This window comes from Pleurodeles waltl, chromosome 2_2 (genome assembly GCF_031143425.1).
Source record: "Pleurodeles waltl isolate 20211129_DDA chromosome 2_2, aPleWal1.hap1.20221129, whole genome shotgun sequence".
NCBI lineage: Eukaryota > Metazoa > Chordata > Amphibia > Caudata > Salamandridae > Pleurodeles > Pleurodeles waltl.
In genome coordinates this window covers 869,038,797-869,057,348 of record NC_090439.1, presented here as the reverse complement: position 1 = coordinate 869,057,348, position 18,552 = coordinate 869,038,797, and the positions used below count along the sequence as shown (strand labels likewise).

The following is an 18,552-nucleotide window of genomic DNA, read 5'->3' as shown; positions in this document are numbered from 1 at the left end:
TTGGTTATAAAGCGTAAATTACATTTTAATATCATAGTGGACAGCTCAAAACATTATGGCTAGAAAGGTATCCAAATCATGATTTCAAGCAAAACTATTAAGGTTGATTGGTTCATGATTATTTGCTAGATGTCGAAAGATAGCAGATTTATTGTACAATGACCCACCGGGGCATAAACCGGGAAAAGGTGACAACTACTGTGCAATTCAGTGGTTGTTTTAGAAAATACCCTTTAATCGTCACAGGTGCCAATGAGTCAGTGAACCACTGTAAAATCTGAGAATTAAACATTATTTGTTGAACTCAGTTACAGAGTGAACTATACCTACAGTGTCTACTGCATCATTATAGTTTCTTATGAATATGAGTGAGATATACTGAAACCCTTCGGACTGAAAGACAGAGAGTTAGAAATTACCTTTCCTAACAAATTGTTAGAGACAACCTTTAGCATCATCTCACTATCTCACTCAAAAAACAGTTTTAGGTACAAAAGTAGAAATGTTAACTAGACGCAACTATCAACTTCCACCTAACCCTCCTAAATGTTAATGTTTGGAAATAGGAAATTTTGAACAAATAATCAGGGAGTTACTTCCAATTAACCTGCATTGAAGCGGGAGCAATTCTAGGTGTGAGATAGACAAATTAAAGCCATGTTTGGCTTTAAAACCTGCAGTCTCCCGCGCCATGGGTCTGCTGGCACTGAAGAACTCTGGGCACTCATGCATCAACCACTGGAGGTGGAGAGGTCACAGATCCACTCATGAAATACCTGTGCAACGTTTGACTATTTTTCATTATTGTTTCGCCCAACCCATTGACCAATTTTCTTGCTTTACCGGAACCTGGTGTCACCGTTTAAGTCATTTATTCCTAGAAAGGTAGCAAAATTTTCTCTGAAAAAGAGCTAACTTTCAGGTCAAGCTACGAATACGAATCCTGCCTGAATCTGTGGATTCTTCCATTTGGGAAGGGTGGGAGCTCAGTCTCAAGACACAACGAGACTGTGGCTTCTCCCCAAAAACTGTCAGGCAAATCATTCTTGAATCCCAAATCTGGAACTTAACATACAGAATAGCTAGATCACTTGTCAAGGGGATGACCTAACTGTCAGGTTTTTACATATTCTGCATTTTGTTGGAACATTGTGCCATATGATTTAATATTTACCTTAGCTGCATTTACAGTAACTCTGTACAGAAAGAGCTTGGATGTCTACATTTAAAGCTTCTGTAACAAGTCATCCCAACATCGTACTCCTGGTGCAGTTACTGGCCTTTTAACCTTGCAGAACGGGATGACATATACTAAATGCTCTCTGTCCAGTGCTTAATTTGAACAGCTGGATGGAGGGTGGGAGCAGCGCTCATTTTTGGGGACTTGCACCACGACCCAGAGCAAGAGAAGAGACTGATAGAAATGGAGAAAGGGAATGAATGGAAAGACAGACAAACAGCGACAGCAGGGATGAAAAAAGACATCCAAGTGTGAAATGAAGGTGCAGGGAGGGCATGGTGGTGGAAAAACAGACGAGGTAGAATACAGACTACGCAACCTTGATATTTCACAACCCCGACACTAGTCTTGTAGGCTGTGACAAAAAACATTGGCTTTTATTATTTTACAAATTAAGCACTGCCTCTGTCTCTGTTAGCCACTCAGAGTTATACCTACAGACTTAAACTAGCAGTGTGATAAATTGGGCACTCAAGTTCAAATACTTGACACACTTACATCATTTGTATCATCCTTAGACACCAGACTATGGGGGTCATTCTGACTCCCGCCGGCAGCGGTAACCGCACGCCCGGCGGGAGCCGCCGAATGACCGCACCGCGGTCAAATGACCGCGGCGGCCATTCTGGCTTTCCCGCTGGGCTGGCGGGCGACCGCCAGAAGGCCGCCCGCCGGCCCAGCGGGAAAGCGCCTTCAACGAGGAAGCCGGCTCCGAATGGAGCCGGCGGAGTTGAAGGCGTGCGACGGGTGCAGTGGCACCCGTCGCGATTTTCAGTGTCTGCTTGGCAGACACTGAAAATCAATGTGGGGCCCTGTTAGGGGGCCCCTGCAGTGCCCATGCCATTGGCATGGGCACTGCAGGGGCCCCCAGGGGCCCCACAACACCCGTTACCGCCATCCTGTTCCCGGCGGTGAAAACCGCCAGGAACAGGATGGCGGTAAGGGGGTCGGAATCCCCATGGCGGCGCTGCAAGCAGCGCCGCCGTGGAGGATTCCCTGGGGCAGCGGGAAACCGGCGGGACACCGCCGGTTTCCTGTTTCTGACCGCGGCTGTACCGCCGCGGTCAGAATGCCCATGGAAGCACCGCCAGCCTGTTGGCGGTGCTTCCGCGGTCGTTGGCCCTGGCGGTCGGTGACCGCCAGGGTCAGAATGACCCCCTATGCACCCTAAGTGTGGTCATAAATTCCATCAGAGAAGAGCCTAGGATGGTTCCTAGCCAGCTGCCACCGTACACCAAATATTGACAAACCCACGATGCTATCAACAATGGTGAAAGACCTTAAGGACAAAGTGTATCTAAGTAAACGTGGCCCAGATTTCCCCCCTTCTATCATTTTTCTCCCAACTGACGAAAAGGGACACTTTCTTTTGTGAAGTCTATTCTGATGCTCAGGCCGAAACTAAAGGGATTGCTGATCTATTAAGGGCAGGAGTTGAACCCCAAAAGCAGTGACAGACCAATAGTCCCACTGAAGTCTATTCGGTAGGTAAAATAGGAAAACGTTCTGTACGTTGAACAATGGCCATTAGCCAAACAATTCACAACAACATTGAGACTTCAAAATGATCCTAAACACCTGACACACTTCTCAGTTTTTTGAAAGTGAGTTCAAGTAATCAGTGAAAATTAACTGAGATTAATGGTGACTATCTTGAAAAATGTTCAAAGCATTTGCTTCAACTAATACAAAGCGAGCAGTGCCCTTATGAAATGAAAGTATACCAGAGAAGATTGAAAAGTGACAATATTGATAAGGCTAGACTAATGTGGTGGTAAACAGTTATTATTAGGAGGGGATAACTCAAGAGGTGGTTCCCATAACAACTACCATGGGCTGCACAACTACTGCTGGGGCTGCGAAGGCTTGGGCCTCAAGTTGGGCGAATGGCTCACTGCATCTGAAGGTTACATTGCCATCGTTGATGATCCTGCGCCTGACCCCAATTGCTCGTGAGTTTTAACCACCCCCCCGCTTTGTGGCTGACCATCAAAACTACATTTGCACCAAGAGAAGCAGAAGTAAGGGTGATTACAGACACAGATCCCAATATAGGATACCATTGTGGAGACTGTGTACTTGAAACAAACATTGGATCCATCGCTCTAAGATTCCCAGATTGCTGGAGACCTTACATTTTGTGCACTCATTTTAACCCCTAAATGCGTACCAAGTGAATGCCAGGATATTTTCAACAGGAGGGCATTACTTTACTCCCAGCAGTGCAGATAAAACAGAGTGTATAAAGTAAGACCTGTAACTTTTGCTTGAATCAACTAGAGAAAGGACAATAGGACAGTGGCAACAACATCAACCATATTGAAAGGTGCTCAATGGTCCTCAGCTCCTTTACATTCCATGGCTGAGTAGCTCCAAATTAATGGGAACACATTTAGAGGGAGGAGAAGTAGCCCACATTTTCAAAAGGCGAACACTTTTAAAGTAAATATTGGACAGTCTAACACACATGCATTCTCAGAGCATTGCAACAAGACATACTTGCAGCTAAACACTTACACACAAGAGACAAGAAAACACATTTGGTCATCAGAGTAATTGTTGGTGCCAATGGGTTCACCTATGTCACGTCCAATAAGGGTGATACTGTCACTATAGAATACAAATCACATCTGTATTCAACAGCTGAACAACGGTTTGCTCCCACAGAATAAATTCTGATTACTGTTCAGATGGCCATCATTAAAGAGAGACAGCTGGCCCAGGGGAAAAGCATTATTGTTGTATCTCTGATCCCAGCCCTTGAGGCAGAGTTCCCAATGTCAAGGCACTACATCTGCGTTGGATTCAATGCGTAACATCTCTGACAGCCACTGATGTTGATTATGTTTTTTACCCTAATTTACAATGTCAAGAATTTCTCCAGTATGAACTAGAATACCCAATTGAACAATATCAAACAATTATGTGCACTGATGGCTCAGCCCAACCAGCATGAGGCACAAAACGTCACTACTACACCACCTGTGGGGTTGTGAGTGGCTACATGAAGTATGGAGGATTCCATCCACAACATAACTACGTGCAGATCTTTAGGGACTGCACTGCACAATTAGCAGAGCTCAAGGCTCTGTTGATGGCACTGGAACACACGGATCCAGGACAGTTAACATTAATCCTCTGTGATTTTACTACTGTGTTCAATCCTTTAATGAACATCTGCATTGCTGGCGCCAGAATGGTTTCAGAGATTCAAAAGGCAACACCATCAAACATAGACTTCTGTGGGGGAAAGTAGCGGATCTTAAAGAAACGCTACCCAATGTCCATATAGTTCATACATTGGGACATCAACGTGTATACTTTGGCTGATGAAGCGGCCAAGTCAGCAGTAGCTACAGCCTCTGTTGCTGCAAAAACCCATTCGCGGATGAGGTTGGATGATGAAACTTAGGCTGCAGAGAAACCTTCGGCTGAAAGCAAACCCATGCCAAGGGCATATCCTACCAAGTATTCCTACTGCATATCTAGCCTAAATACTGCCCTTGTAACAATACTAGGGGCGAGTGATCGTGTGATTCCCAACCAAGCTCAAAAACCTGAGTTGATAAAAGCAGCGCATGAGGGAGTTGCTTCTGCCCATGCTGGTGTGGCGGCTCCTATTTCACTAGTACAAGGACATTACTGGTGGCCTGGTCTCTACAAACAGACCAAGCAATATGTCCTGTGCTGTGACATCTGTCAGCAAATAAAAGGGTCTACTATCAAACGCCCACCGCAGGCACCACTCCTAATTTCCAACAAACTTCTATAATGTGTGTACCTGGACCATAGTGGTCCCTTGACACCTGATGGTGCATACAAATACATCTTAGTCGCTGTTGACTCATGCCCCAGATTTCTATGGGTATGGCCACAATGCTCAGCTGACGTGCAAACTGTTATTAAAGATTTGCAAATCTTTATCGGCACATTTGTAGGTGCGACTTTCCACTCAGACCAAGGACCTACTTTTGCCTCATGGGCATTCAGGGATGCCATGGCTTCGTTAGGGGTCCAACTGTATTATTCATCTTCATATCATCTTGAGGAAAACAGTGTTTTGGAACGAATAAATCCGGTCTCAAAGCAATCTTTAACAGTGAGAACATTAGGCATGGGTCATAGTTGGCTTATTCGCATGTATGGAGTCCAGAGAGAACTTTATATTCTTTCCAGAAGGTCCCTGGGAGGGTGTACCCCATATGAAGTCATGTTTGGGACACAAATGTTTGTTCCAGATCTTGATGGTCCTGGTGCGGAGGCGGCAGATACACCTTTTGATATAAATGAATGTGTCACTGTCTTGCAGCACTTACAACAGTTCTGTGATGACAACGCATCTGCCAGTGCCACCTCCTCGGGAATAAGGGATGCACCAATAACACCTACTGGCTGGATTCCAAAAGTTGGGGATCTAGTACGTGAAGTGATTGCTGTAAAAAAAGAGTTTGGTCCTTCTTATTGTGCACCAGTTCCAGTCCTGGGAATACATGGTACCAGAACTGCTATTCTACCACTGCTGCCTTGTTCTAAAGAAAACGGCTTTGTCTCCATCGACAATGTCAAGCTACACCATATGGCTGATCCTGCAGAGCAGACCTAGAGGCCTCCTGAGTAGTACCAGATTCCCTTTCACTACAGACCAGGATGTTGCTCTACAGGTTTTGAGCAGAAACGCTGACACCTCTCTGAGTTTAGGGATGGTGGAAAATGATCTTTCATTAGTTCCACTAACTTCTTCTGTGACAAGCAATGTCCACAACAATGAGCAATTGTTCTTAAATTCAACTCAAACTGGTGGATCATCTACTAAGAACCACCAAGGGAGACCTCTGCCAGTCCTCCTCTTCCAAACATGGCTCCAGTTTTTACACAAAATGCTTCTGGATATTTTGCTGACGTCAATGACTCTTTCACTGACTCATCTGTCTCTTCTGCAACAAGATTGTCAAGAGTACGTAAGCTGATAAGTTGGCTCAAAATAAACTATTTCATTCACCCATGAAACTATCTGTGGCTCTTATTAACTGTATTTGCCTTCCTTCTTTGGATTAGGTTTGTCATCATCTTTTTCTTATTAATACATGGTCATTACCTTCCTGAATGCTCTACAGTTGAACTGGTGGATGAGGCCCTAAAACCACATTTTTCCTCCCATAAGGTCTGCAGAGACTTGTCCCTAGTGAATATTTCAGCTATACCAATTCCAGATGGGATTGCCTGGGATAAGGTGTCTTTTGGTATATATGTCCCGGCAGAGGATATTCAAATTCCATATGTTTTTAAACTTTCAGTGTATGCTGTAATAACACCTGGAGTTGTTTCTGATGATTGGAATGTAAAAACAGTTGATTCCACGTTATCTGCGCTAGAGTATTTTACTGTATTTCTAAGTGAAGAAGCTTATCAATCAAAGGAAAATTATGAAGATATGTTCTGTTATAATTATTATGGACATCATTTCATTCATACAGCAAGTACCCCAAGACTATTTTTAACTACACACAATGGGAACATTATCTGACTCCGCCAGTAGGGAGTTCTAAAACATACTTTGAAAAGTTTGCATATTTTTCTGGGCATAATATTAAAAATGCTGAGGAGTATTATTGTATATTGCCTATGATGGAAATGCACAATATATTATTGACTGATACAGAACTGATTTATTGTGATACTTTTGTTTCACTGTTGGATATAGAAGGCTATGAATATTGGCTGAAGTTGATTGGCTTAAGGAGTGTATGGGGAACTACAAATTGGCAAATAAGGGGAAAGGAAGCTTTATTTAGAGCATGCCTGATACCTGTTCAAATGATATTTTTAAATGAAATTGTACAACAGACAAGTTGTTTAGGCTTAACAAAATTAAAGAATTGAATTGACCTAGTATCCCTGTCACTGCTAAATTCTATAAATGGCAAAAATACATCAGTGCAACTGAAGATCAGTGGGATGGGTTGGTCCAAAATGGAACATTTATCACATCACTTTCACGTCCTGGTGGGTGGTTATTGTAGCCAGTGGACACAAATGGTTGTCATCAGCGTTTTGTAAACTCCACAGGGGAGTTTTAGAATGAATAGACCAGACCCTTGCTTTGTGTAATCAGAACATTCAGGTATAGTAACAACGTACAGTCGAGGGAAATTATGCCAGCAATGGTCAAAAAGTTCCTCGCTAGATGCTGTTAAAGAACACCTCAGTCTCCTGTCTAACAACACTGAATTGCAGGTTTCCTGTTAGTCCCCAGAAGACAACGTAAAAAGCGCTTCTTATTTGCAGTTTATAATGAAATTTGGAAACTTTCTCAGCAAGAAGCCGCTGCCCCGTTAAGGGAAATATATCAGGAAAATTTACAGAAAGCATTAGCCATTGTAGGTAATGGAATTAACACCTTGTGCAACCGCACATACACCTTAAACAACATTGTTTCATCTGCAGTAGTGGTTGCGGTTCCTGGCAACATGTCAGCATAAGGGCCTTTTTTGCAGCATTTAACTTGACCCAACAGCAACAAATAATGGCTAAGTAGAAAGCAACTTAATGTTATGCTAAATACCGAAAAGTTAGAAAAGCCTTTTACTGTGGCTCAAATACCATCTGCTGAGCGGCTAATACAGGGGGTTATTAATCTGCCTATTTCAACACTGCAGTTCACATCCTGCTTAAAACATATTCCAGTGGGCAGATATGAAAGGCTCGGAAATGGTTACATCCATGAGGTGTAGGAGCTACCCTTTTCACACCAATGTCTCAATGGCATGAAAGAGGTCTTTCTTAGTGATAGTGAATGCAAGACTTCTTTGAGCCAATCCATGCTTTGTAAGCAGCTGTCTTTGCACGGGGCGTGCAATGCTTCGGCAGTGAATTTAGAGTACTATCTGAAGGGAGTTCCTGTTCCCTTTATTAGATCAGTGTTCCAGGTGCTCTCTAATAGAAGCTATGTGCTTCTTAAACATGAGAGCTGTTGTGGAATGCAAGCCAGAATTGCTTATGTAGTTTCAGTCTCCCAAATTGTCACAATTTGCGGTAACATTCTTTTCCCCCCAAGTCTCAGACAAAAGTAGCAGATATTTGGCCCCACGTTGCTACTTCAAATGTGAATTTTGAGAAGTTAAGCAGACTAAAAACTTTATTGTTTTAAAAACATGTGGCACTGACATCTGCATGCAAGAACTATGCGTTACAAGTGGCGAGGCCATCTGCAGAGTTACAGTCCCCTTTAAATACAAATTTTCCGAGACACTTTAGTGAACTTGTGGGATGAATTTTTAACGCACCGTGTACTACAGGGATTGTAAATTTCTTTAACGCTGCTAGTTCTGGTTTTGCAAGTACCTTCTCCTCTATATTTGGCATAATTCCTTCAGCCATACACTCAATATTTTTGAGTATTTTCGGGGGATTTCCAATTACTTTGGCTATAATAGGTGGCATCTTGCTGTTGCTGTTTTTATTTGCAATGGCTGTCCCATTGCAACAAGGAGGACTGATGGCACTTCCACCAGCGTAACTGTGTTGTGAACGCATGATGCAGTATTTAGGAGCACCACTCCTGGAAGAACTGGAGTGTAACTGGTCTCTGTCATTCAGACCGGTTTTGGATTGTGTGCAGCCCGTATTTCGATTCCTCTGGTGCCTTTTCAAATGTGCACTAAAAGTTTGTCTTTCTACGCGGCACTTACTTTCATTGAACGCTGATCTGTTGATGTTCTCGCTGAGGGCTCATTACCAAACATGCACGTTGAGAATTCATTTGCTACGGAAAACCATCTATGAGCTGCCCTTCGTGGATCATGCAGCTCTTGTTTCAACATCTGACACAACACAGAATGCTGCTGCCTCAGCTGGAGCTCAGTCTTTGGAACATGAGTACTCTTTGGTTTTCCATGGCACCGATTTGGTCACATTCCCACCTGTCGAAGTGGAACACTTCCTTGCTTCAATTGTCTCGGCTGTAATTTGGAGATTTTCAAAATGACACTGACTTTTAAATTCAGCTCCATTGGCACTACTGCTAAGATTTTAAATTGTCCATTCAAATTTTTTAATACACCTGCTCAAGTATGTTTTGACTTGTCACACTTGACATTTATGTATATATGTTTTAAAGCATTGCCTTTAAGTTGATTTTAACTTAGGAACTAGGCTGCTTTTCCACTTCTGAACCGACACGGGAAGGGTGTTGCAGAGCCATTTTAGTGATCTCTGTGGCACATTATTTTAGCAACTAGGCCTTCTGCAAGCCCTATGGCCCATTAACATTTCATTATTTTATTTCATTTCATTCTTTTATAATCTGCCACATTTGTGGTGATGTTTTATTTTCCTTTATCTTGCTGTTCTTTTGCCTAGGAGAGTTTACATTTCTTAGCACAGCATTCTTTTCACTCTGTGCTTCTTTTTCCAAGGCTGCAATGTGATAGGATTGTCAGCACAAGTGGTACACTGTGTCTCTAACACTTCACAGAATCATACAAATTTTTATGTAGAGACACTTTTCTCAGAACACTAGCTGTTCTATTATAAAAACATCTCAATGTCCCATACACGTTAGAGGGAGGTACCAGCCAGATGACCATGGCTGCATGTTGTCTGACTTTGTTACAGCTCCTCTCTGAGACTACTGATTCCCTGGCTTACATGTGTATGGTGTCTTTATAGACAACAGTCTTCTCCGCTACTGTCATACTCAGGTATGGGGAATGATGTCTTTCCAGGGGGATCCTGAAGGGCGGTTTAGGACTTATCCTGCTGTGCTCTTACATAGACCACTACTAGTGTAGCTAGAAATCATATCTTGCATAGTGGCATTATGGTAGGACTTTTCTTGTGTTTCAGTTTTGCTTTCACATTTTGCTTCTAGTACGTTTCATGATCCTCATTATTGCATTTCATGTTATTTCATCTAAGATGCAGCTGTTTCAATAAATCTTACTGAAACATTCCCAACTTCTGTTTGTCTTTGAATGTGTGAGATGAATGTAAATGAGAGAAAAGGATGAGCTCTGATCCACCACGGTTTCCTTGAGAAGTCACAATGTTATGCCCCCGGTTGCCACAAATCATCCATGCTGTTGGGCAGAGATAAGGCGCTGCTAGCTAGCCGGAAATGGATTAGGCCGACAGTTGTCACAAGGTGTGGAATTGGACTCAGTTCCCCACAATTCAAGTGATGCTGCCACCCAAATCCAGCAGCCTCATTGGTACAAAGAGAGCCAACGCGACAGTGCGCTCTGCATATGCTAATGGGTCTTCATGAGCTAGAGTGGTGTGAGGAGCTGACACTCGCGCCTGAATAGGGCTGTGCCTGTCCTCACACAAAGCAGTCACCAACCCCCTGGAGTGTGTCTGGGCCCAGGGCAGGGAAAGGCAGAGTCTTGTGCACTACAAAGACTTCTCTTTGAAGTTTGCGTACTTCAAAGACAGAAATGGGTATTAGTACTAGACCTTTAACCCACATAGTTGGAATACTTCTGGACTGAGGACATTCTGCCAGGAAGAAGAGCTGGATTCTGTTGGAAAGACTGCCACTCTGCCTGTTGCTTTGTTGAGCTGGCCTGCTGCTTGGTGCTTCTGTCCTTGGAGTGAAAGGACTGGACTTTGCTTTCTACATTCTGCTATCAAAGTGTATCCAACGGCTTGAACTGAGCTTGCCTCCTTCTAAGAAGTCTCAGAGACATCAAAGACTTCATCTTCCAGTGCCTGGACTCTTCTGCTGAGAGTCCTGTCTTGCCAATTGGTGCCAACTCTAGTCCCTTGGCCCCTGTAATTGTAAGCTGGTGGCCTGAAGGAGATAATCCATGCACCAACATGCCAATGCAGAAAATTCAATGTCCCCCGGCTGAAGAATCGATGAAGCGCCTGTTTTACTGCAGCTCCATCAACACAGGTCATCTGGATTTTCCACTCATCGTCCCTGGGACATCAATTTGTCATCCATCCCACATCTCAGTGAGGAACCGAGTCTGCATGTCCGGAAATCAACAAGGCAAGAATCAACGTATCACCTCCCCTGCCAGTAAGGAATTGGTGTATCATCTCTCCTGCGAGGAAAGAATCAACACATCACCTCCACTGTGCAGTAAGGAACAGATGCATCGCTTTGGTTTTCAGAGCCTCACCTCCCATGCGGCCCACATCGTCTTTGTATTTGACGCATCCTAGGTACTTTGTGCTACAAAAAGATACAACCATTGATTCCTAATGGATAAGACTCATTTAAACTTTAAAAAAATGATATTTTTAATTGTGTATGTTGGGTTTTTGTTGTTTTGGTCTTGTTTTATTCAGATAAATATTGGTTATTTTTCTAAACTGGTGTGGAGTCCTTTTGCAGTGTTTTTGGCTGTGTTACTCTGTATGTTTTTGTGTGTGTGTGTGTGTGTACGTGTGTGTGTGTGTGTGTGTATGTGTGTGTGTACAAATACTTTACACATTGCCTCTGAGATATGCCTGACACCTCATGCCAGGCTACCAAGGGGGTGAGCAGGGGTTATCTTAGCTGTGCGACTCCCTTACCCTGACTAGGCTGAGGGTCCCTACTTGGATAGGGTGCAAACCACTTCCAACTAGACTCCCCATTTCTAACATTTTTCAAAGACGTCAAATGGATTCACTTCACTAGTCAAGACCTATACAGTAGCTGTGTCTTTGGTGAGAAAATATGAGTCATCAGGCGCTGCACTATGACATTTAGTAATATTCCTGTTCACAGGTGGGCAAGAACATGGTTTTGACCAAGCAGCCATCAGTGCATCTGTGAGGGCATCAATACATTGAAGTAAAGGCTCAGAAGTTGCTGGCCTGAGCTGCTGAATTTGTTTTAGTCTAAATGGAAGGCATCTGTAACTCTACCACCTCGGCCTACATCCTAACCACCATTGCAAATTAGGCACTCTTCTCCGCCATGTGCGCATATAGTGAGTCAAGCACTGTCTCAGGGAAGGTGTCAAGCCCACTGGTGTTTTGTAAATCCAGGTACAAGGCATCATTAGTATGAGGTGGGAGCAAGCCATCCCCCTCACCATTATCATCGACATCCTGGGTGCACCCTGTTCTGGCACAGTCATAAGAGGAACCAAAACTATAATGAAGCCTCTGCTGAAACCTGTAATACAGGAGAGGTGCAGGTTTAGATTCATGCTGCATGACAACCGGTTGCGCTTTTTTAATTTCCAAGCGCAACATTGGTTGAGTTTGGCCAAATTCAGTTCAGGATCAGACATGGGCATCTGCACTGGCATTCAGTTGGCAGGAACTGGCTTAGAATTTGGGACCAAAGTAGAAATCTATACCACACTCTGCACAGGCCCAGTAACAGGTCCCAAAAGGACAGACTACACCCCTGAGAGACCTGGCGGCGGCAACTTGACTGGAGGTCCCTGCACTTCTGTGGGGCCTGAAAGCATACCAAAGGGATTTAGAGCACACTGGATATTTGCAACACAGCCTCTTTCAAGACCTCTTTCAGTTATGGGCTTGAATATGGCCCAGGAAACTCAGGCGCATAAGGACCAGCTGATGAATCGGTTCTGTGACCTCCAACTTCGATGGAGTGCGACTGACACCTTGACACCCTTGCGTCTGCTCCTTGGAGTCAGAGTGGCGTCAAGTCCCACTTTTGTATACTAGCTTTTGGACTTATGCTTACTGGAGGACATTGAGCGTGAAGTGGGATGGTCATAGGATCTCTCCCGGGACCGAATCTAGGCCTGTGAATTGGAGTGGACCTATGCAAAGGCTGCACCTTCTTCTTGAGATCGGTGATACAGGTTCACCTCCCACTCTTGAATTACCCTCTGGTGTATGTGGGCACACATCATATGATGTAGAGTGGTGTCCCAAGCCAAGGCACCAAAGATACATCTTGTGCTGGTCTGTGACTGCAGATCCGGCACCACTTAAAACCTGTCTTTTTTGTGTGGATATCATTCCCTAGCACACTGTGAAAAGTTTGAAAGCCATCAGAGGACCTGACAATTCGAAAGTGAGCTCCAGATGCATATCAAAAGGCACAGAGCGAAAGGAACTGATGGTCTGCTCTATCACTTACAGGGCAGTATGGGGCAAACCTTAAGCTGCACGACACCATCGACCTGCATGTGAGATCACTTCTACGTAAAATCTCTAGATTCAGTCTAGGGAATGTGCTAAGGTGAGGTATCAGCAGTTAGGGTATCCACCAGAAAATCTAAAAGTCCTAGAACTGATACAATCTCAATTCCTTTACTCGTGACTTAGAGCATGTATGTACGCTATTGATTGTATACGAGTGAGTAGGGATAGTGATTTTAACCTCTGTTTGGCACGTAGCCTAAAGAATGGTGAGACCACGTTAATGCATACAGTGTTTGGAGACTACTTTAGTTTATTGATCCGAAGGGACACAACAACTTAAAGATATGAAGCAGAGCTATTTGTTATGGTTAATTTGTTGGTTGGATGAAATCTAAAAAAGCAAATGATAACTTGGAAAGCTTTACAGAACTGAGCAGTAAGTACTGCGTCCTCCATCCATCCCCCTGTAGAACCTTTAAAACCTTTATGTAAACATTTAACAGCTCTTAAAATAAATGTATTTTTGTAATGGGTTTTGTTTTTGTAGGAGCAAACTGCAGTTATCTTCTTGGTAGTGATTTTCCTGTGACAGCTCATCTCTGTAGTGTTTCCTGTATAAAGTTGTATCTCTGTTCGAGTTTCTCGGGTACCACGTGAGCCTTAGGGCAGGCGTGAATACATTCAAACTGCGCCAGCGCTTTGATTGTGGTGCAAAACCTGTGGTAAATACCTACAACGATTTGAATGCAGTGGCTACTATCAAGGTTTATATTTATTTTATTTGTGTACCTATTCATGCCTATAAAATTGAAAAAGGATTGTGTTTCTTTCCTGCTAGTCATGGCTGGCTGCCAACAAAAACACAAAAGGGTAAAACTATGACATCTTGAAATCTTGTTGGTAGAGTGATGAAAGTAATACGTATGGCTCACCCAGTGCCTTACATTGGGTAACCAGACAAAGGCTCCTGCCCTATTCTAAGTATTATGTCCTACTAAGACAGTAATGTAACAATACCATTAACCACAAGGTCATCCGTAGGTTACCAGGTCATTCAGACTAGTATCTTCTAGAAGTCCTGCAGTTACCAAAATGTTTGCTTCCCGTAGGAAACCCAAACTGATGATTCCAAGTGCGCGCTACGTTGTGTAATACCAAAAGATGGAACGGGTGTGAAGAAACTGTGCAGAAACAGCGCCCCAATTTATTGGAGGCTTTTTCCTCTTTCTGTATGTACTGCAGAACACATAGAAGGAGATAAAAACAAGAAGAACTAAAGATATATCTTCTCATTGCACCTCCCCTGGGGACGTATAAGGTTTTGGCACATCCTCAGATTTACAAGCTCTTGTAAATCTGCGGATGCATCAAAATCCATTGGTGTTGCATGGGAACACCCACTGCAACGCCCTGAGAACGCCTCCCGAGCGCAGAGTAAGGCGACGCAGCTATTTGCACTGCCTTGCCTAACTCTGTATCTATGAGGCCATTCAAAGCCATGCAAAGTGGCTTTACATAACCTCATAGATATGGCTGAGAGGTTTGTGCAGCTGCTGCGTCACTAGAAGTGATGCAACAACTGCGCGAGCTTCTCATAAATATGCCACTGAGACTGCTCCCTGTTGCAGCTCATTTACTACGGTGCTCTTGTATTACCCTGGAAAACTCCTCTGTATTGCTGTGGCGAGTTACATAATCTTCGTTGTTTAGAATACAAACCTCATTGAGCTATGCAGTTGTTCTTCAAGTTTCACAGTTTTGTTCATTTTTTCTGCCACACTTGTAGCTTCAGATTCTCTTAGCAGTGTACTTGGGGCGTCACCAGTAACGTACACCAAGCGCTTTAACCATCACTGCCTTCTTCAAGGCGGGGGAAGTTAGTAATGGTGAAAGTGCTTTGGATATTCCACTAGTAGCCTTGCTTGGGTGACAGAAGATTTAAAGTTGCAAGTACTGAGAAGAACTAGGATGAAAGAACAACTTAATTCAAATAACCTATTAACTGAAATATTGCTTTGAATTTTTCAGGCAGGTGGATATTGAATATTGATTAGATCAGTTCAGTGATCTGTACATTCATATAGGACAAACACTCAGTGACAGATCTATTGCTCTTTCACTCACACTCGGAGACAGATCTAATGTGTCATCTGACACACTTCAAGGAAATACACCATAATGTAAATCATAAAAATAATCATGTAATTTAAATAAAATAGAAAGAATCTTATAATAGCAAAAAAAGATTGTTATCTGTTGTCATGTACAAATGACTCACTGCTGCAGGTCTTCAGATCCTCATTGATGACAAAGCCTTCAGAGCACTGACAGATGTAGGACTCGGGGGTGTTCAGGCACAGTTGCTCACAGCCATGATTGGTTTCCGCACAGTGGTCCACTTCTTCATTCATTTATTCATTCAGAAATGTAATCCAGGAATTGCAAAAGAAAAAGAATAAAGATGTTTCAGAACGTTCCACGATATGCACTTCCTTTTAGACAATAACACGCTACAAACATCATCTAACTGTTTAAGGGTCATCTTCAGTATCAGTAATTATATATAAATACAGTGTTGTGCTTTCTTCAGGACTACAATAAAGATGACGTCAAACATACTGTGGTCAACACTCGATGGACATAACTTTCGCACCACGTATCTTTGGTTCTTTCCGAAGTGCTAGCTGTAGATAAAAACAAGCATCGGCAAAGGCAAATAGCCTGGCTTGTAATTTTACTGATAGTACACAAACAGTGACATTCTCCTATGCTATCATCAGCTATATTTTGCACACACACACCTGTTAAAAACACAAGATTCACACACAAACATGCAAGAGCACCATGGTTAAGGTAATGGTGTTAGTTGTGGTGGTGATGATGGTAGTAGTACTGATGGGGGTAGCCACAGAGATGTTAGTAGTGGTGGTAATAGTGGAGATGGTGGTGGTAGTAGTGCTGATAGTGTGTATAGTCGTAGCAGCGATCATAGCTGTGATGGTACTAGTGCAGGTGGCAGTAGTAGTTGTGATAGTGGCATCAGCAGTTGCTGTTACAGCGGTGATGGTGGTAGGGAGTGTAATGCTGGTAAGGCTAGTTTTTGTTGATGTTTATGATGTGGTAATAGTGGTGGTGATAGTGGTGGAGCTAATGGTAGAGGAAATGGTAGTGTTAGTGGTGGTGATGGTGGCACTGGTGACAGTAGTGGTTGTAATGTTGGTGGTTGTGGTAAAGTTGGAGGTGGTAGAAGTAATGCTGTGGTAATGTTTGTAGTGGTGGGGGTAATTGTTTTTAGTGGTGATGGTAATTGACGCAGTGGTAATGGTGGTGTAGTAATGGTGGTGTCAATGCTGTGTTTGGAATTGGTAATGGTGGTGGTAATGTTGATGGTATTAGTGGTAAAAGTGGTAATGCTATTGATAATGGTGGTGATGTAATGGCAGTAATTGAGTCTAGAGGTGGTGCTGGTAATGGTGGCAATGACCATCATGGTGGTAAGAGTGGTGGTAGTAGAGGTGGTGGAAATAGTAGTGGCAGAAATAATGGTAGTGATAATTGTGGTGGTAGTTGTTATGATGGTGGTAACAGTTATAATTTGTTGTGTAGTTTTCTTGAAATTCTTCCTGCTAAAAAAAATGTATGTAGCCATACAATTGTAAATAAATTAGGGGTTTACTTACAAGTCCCGGGCACAGGGCACTGCAGCAAGTAACCTTCCTGCACTGTTCTGCACTGGAGGTAAAGAGCAGAAATGCACCATATCTACAAGATACTGCACATTTCTGTCCTCTTCCCCTGCACTGCGCACAATGGGCTGTCTAGCGCCGACACAGGCACCCTGGTACCATTGTGCAAGGATGCCTACGTCGCAGACAGGATTGTTTCTGTGCAGGAAGGGACAACTTTGTGCACAAAAAGAATCCATGGATTTGTAGTCCTCTTTCTGTGTGTGCTACAAAATGCAGCACACATAGAAAGAGGAAAAACAAGGAGAAATAAAGATATTTTTTCCATGTTGCGCCTCCCCTGCGGAGACATAAGATTTTGAAGCATTCCCAGGTTTGCAATGCCTTGTAAATCAGGGAATGCGCCAAAACACATGGGTGTTGCATGAGAAAACCCACTGCAACGCCCATGGAATGTCTCCCTGACGCAGTGTAAGGCAATGCAGCGACCTGCGCTGCGTTGTGCTGCCTTACATCATATCTTCAAGGCCATGAAAAGCCACGCAGAGTGACCATGTGTGGTCTTGTAGATATAGGCCAGCACAATGCGCCACTGGTGCGTTTATACACATTTGTGTCATTTTATCATTTAATTGTAAGAGCCCATAGAAAAAAAAAACACTTTAACTGCGATTCCGTTTTCGCATTGATAATAAATTCGAGGGGAAATACCATATGGGCCCAGACTGAAAAAAATCTGTCTCCAATGCCACAAATAAGGCATCTTTGCACTCTGCGATTACATAAAAGTGAATATGCAGTGCTGCCAAATATTTTGTGTCAGATTTTCTTCAATAAAATTAACTCTGGTGAAATGTATAATAATAAATAAACATAAAAAACGGGTGCTTAAATCTGAGATAAACAGGAGTGCTTCTGTGCTCTCCACCTCGCCACGGTGTAACTTGGTTAGATGTAATTATAGCACAGACAAGCCACTGAGCACAGAAGCTGTGTTGGTTAAAACCACAGTATTGTACTTCAGGTCCTCGCCCTGAAACATTCAAGTTACAAGGAGAGGCAGCAATGAGTGCAAGACGCTCTGACATACTCGTGAGTGGACCCTCTAGCGCATAAATCGAGCTGCCACACACGAGCTGCCCGACGCAGTTGTGTGTGAGCTGCACTGCGAGAAGAAAACAGAAGCACCGGCAAAGGAAAAAATATGAAAAGCGCAAATGAAAACATATATTGACCCATTAGTCATGAAGTGCTCTACTTTTTAGGTGGTTGTGCACATGGGATCAGGCAGTCAAAATGGCACCATTACAGCGTAAAATAGCCAATGGATTGAAGGCCCTGACCCATGCTGTATACTGTGGTGGGTGGAAGCGAAATGAGAATGACACATTACCAGACCAATGGGTGAAGAGGGATGACCAAAAGCTCCTAAATTTACGTATATAAGTATACATTTTTTTCTTTTTTTTTTACACATTTTTTGAAAAAAAGGAGGCTGGTGAATGAGACAGCTAAAGTTACCTCTAGGTCAGCCCAAAGTAGGTTATATTTCTCTAGGCTAAG

The 18,552-nt window shown here is 43.2% G+C and overlaps 1 protein-coding gene across 6 annotated transcripts in view; it reads right to left on the bottom strand.

Annotated features, from left to right (window-relative positions):
• The window catches only part of MATN2 (matrilin 2), a 508,152-nt gene that overhangs the window by 173,386 nt on the left and 316,214 nt on the right, over positions 1-18,552 (bottom strand). For all 6 annotated transcript variants that reach the window (XM_069220527.1, XM_069220524.1, XM_069220521.1 and 3 more), the window contains one exon: positions 15,582-15,704. In XM_069220527.1, the coding sequence (XP_069076628.1) occupies positions 15,582-15,704 (123 nt within the window). The remainder of the gene's footprint in view (positions 1-15,581; positions 15,705-18,552) is intronic.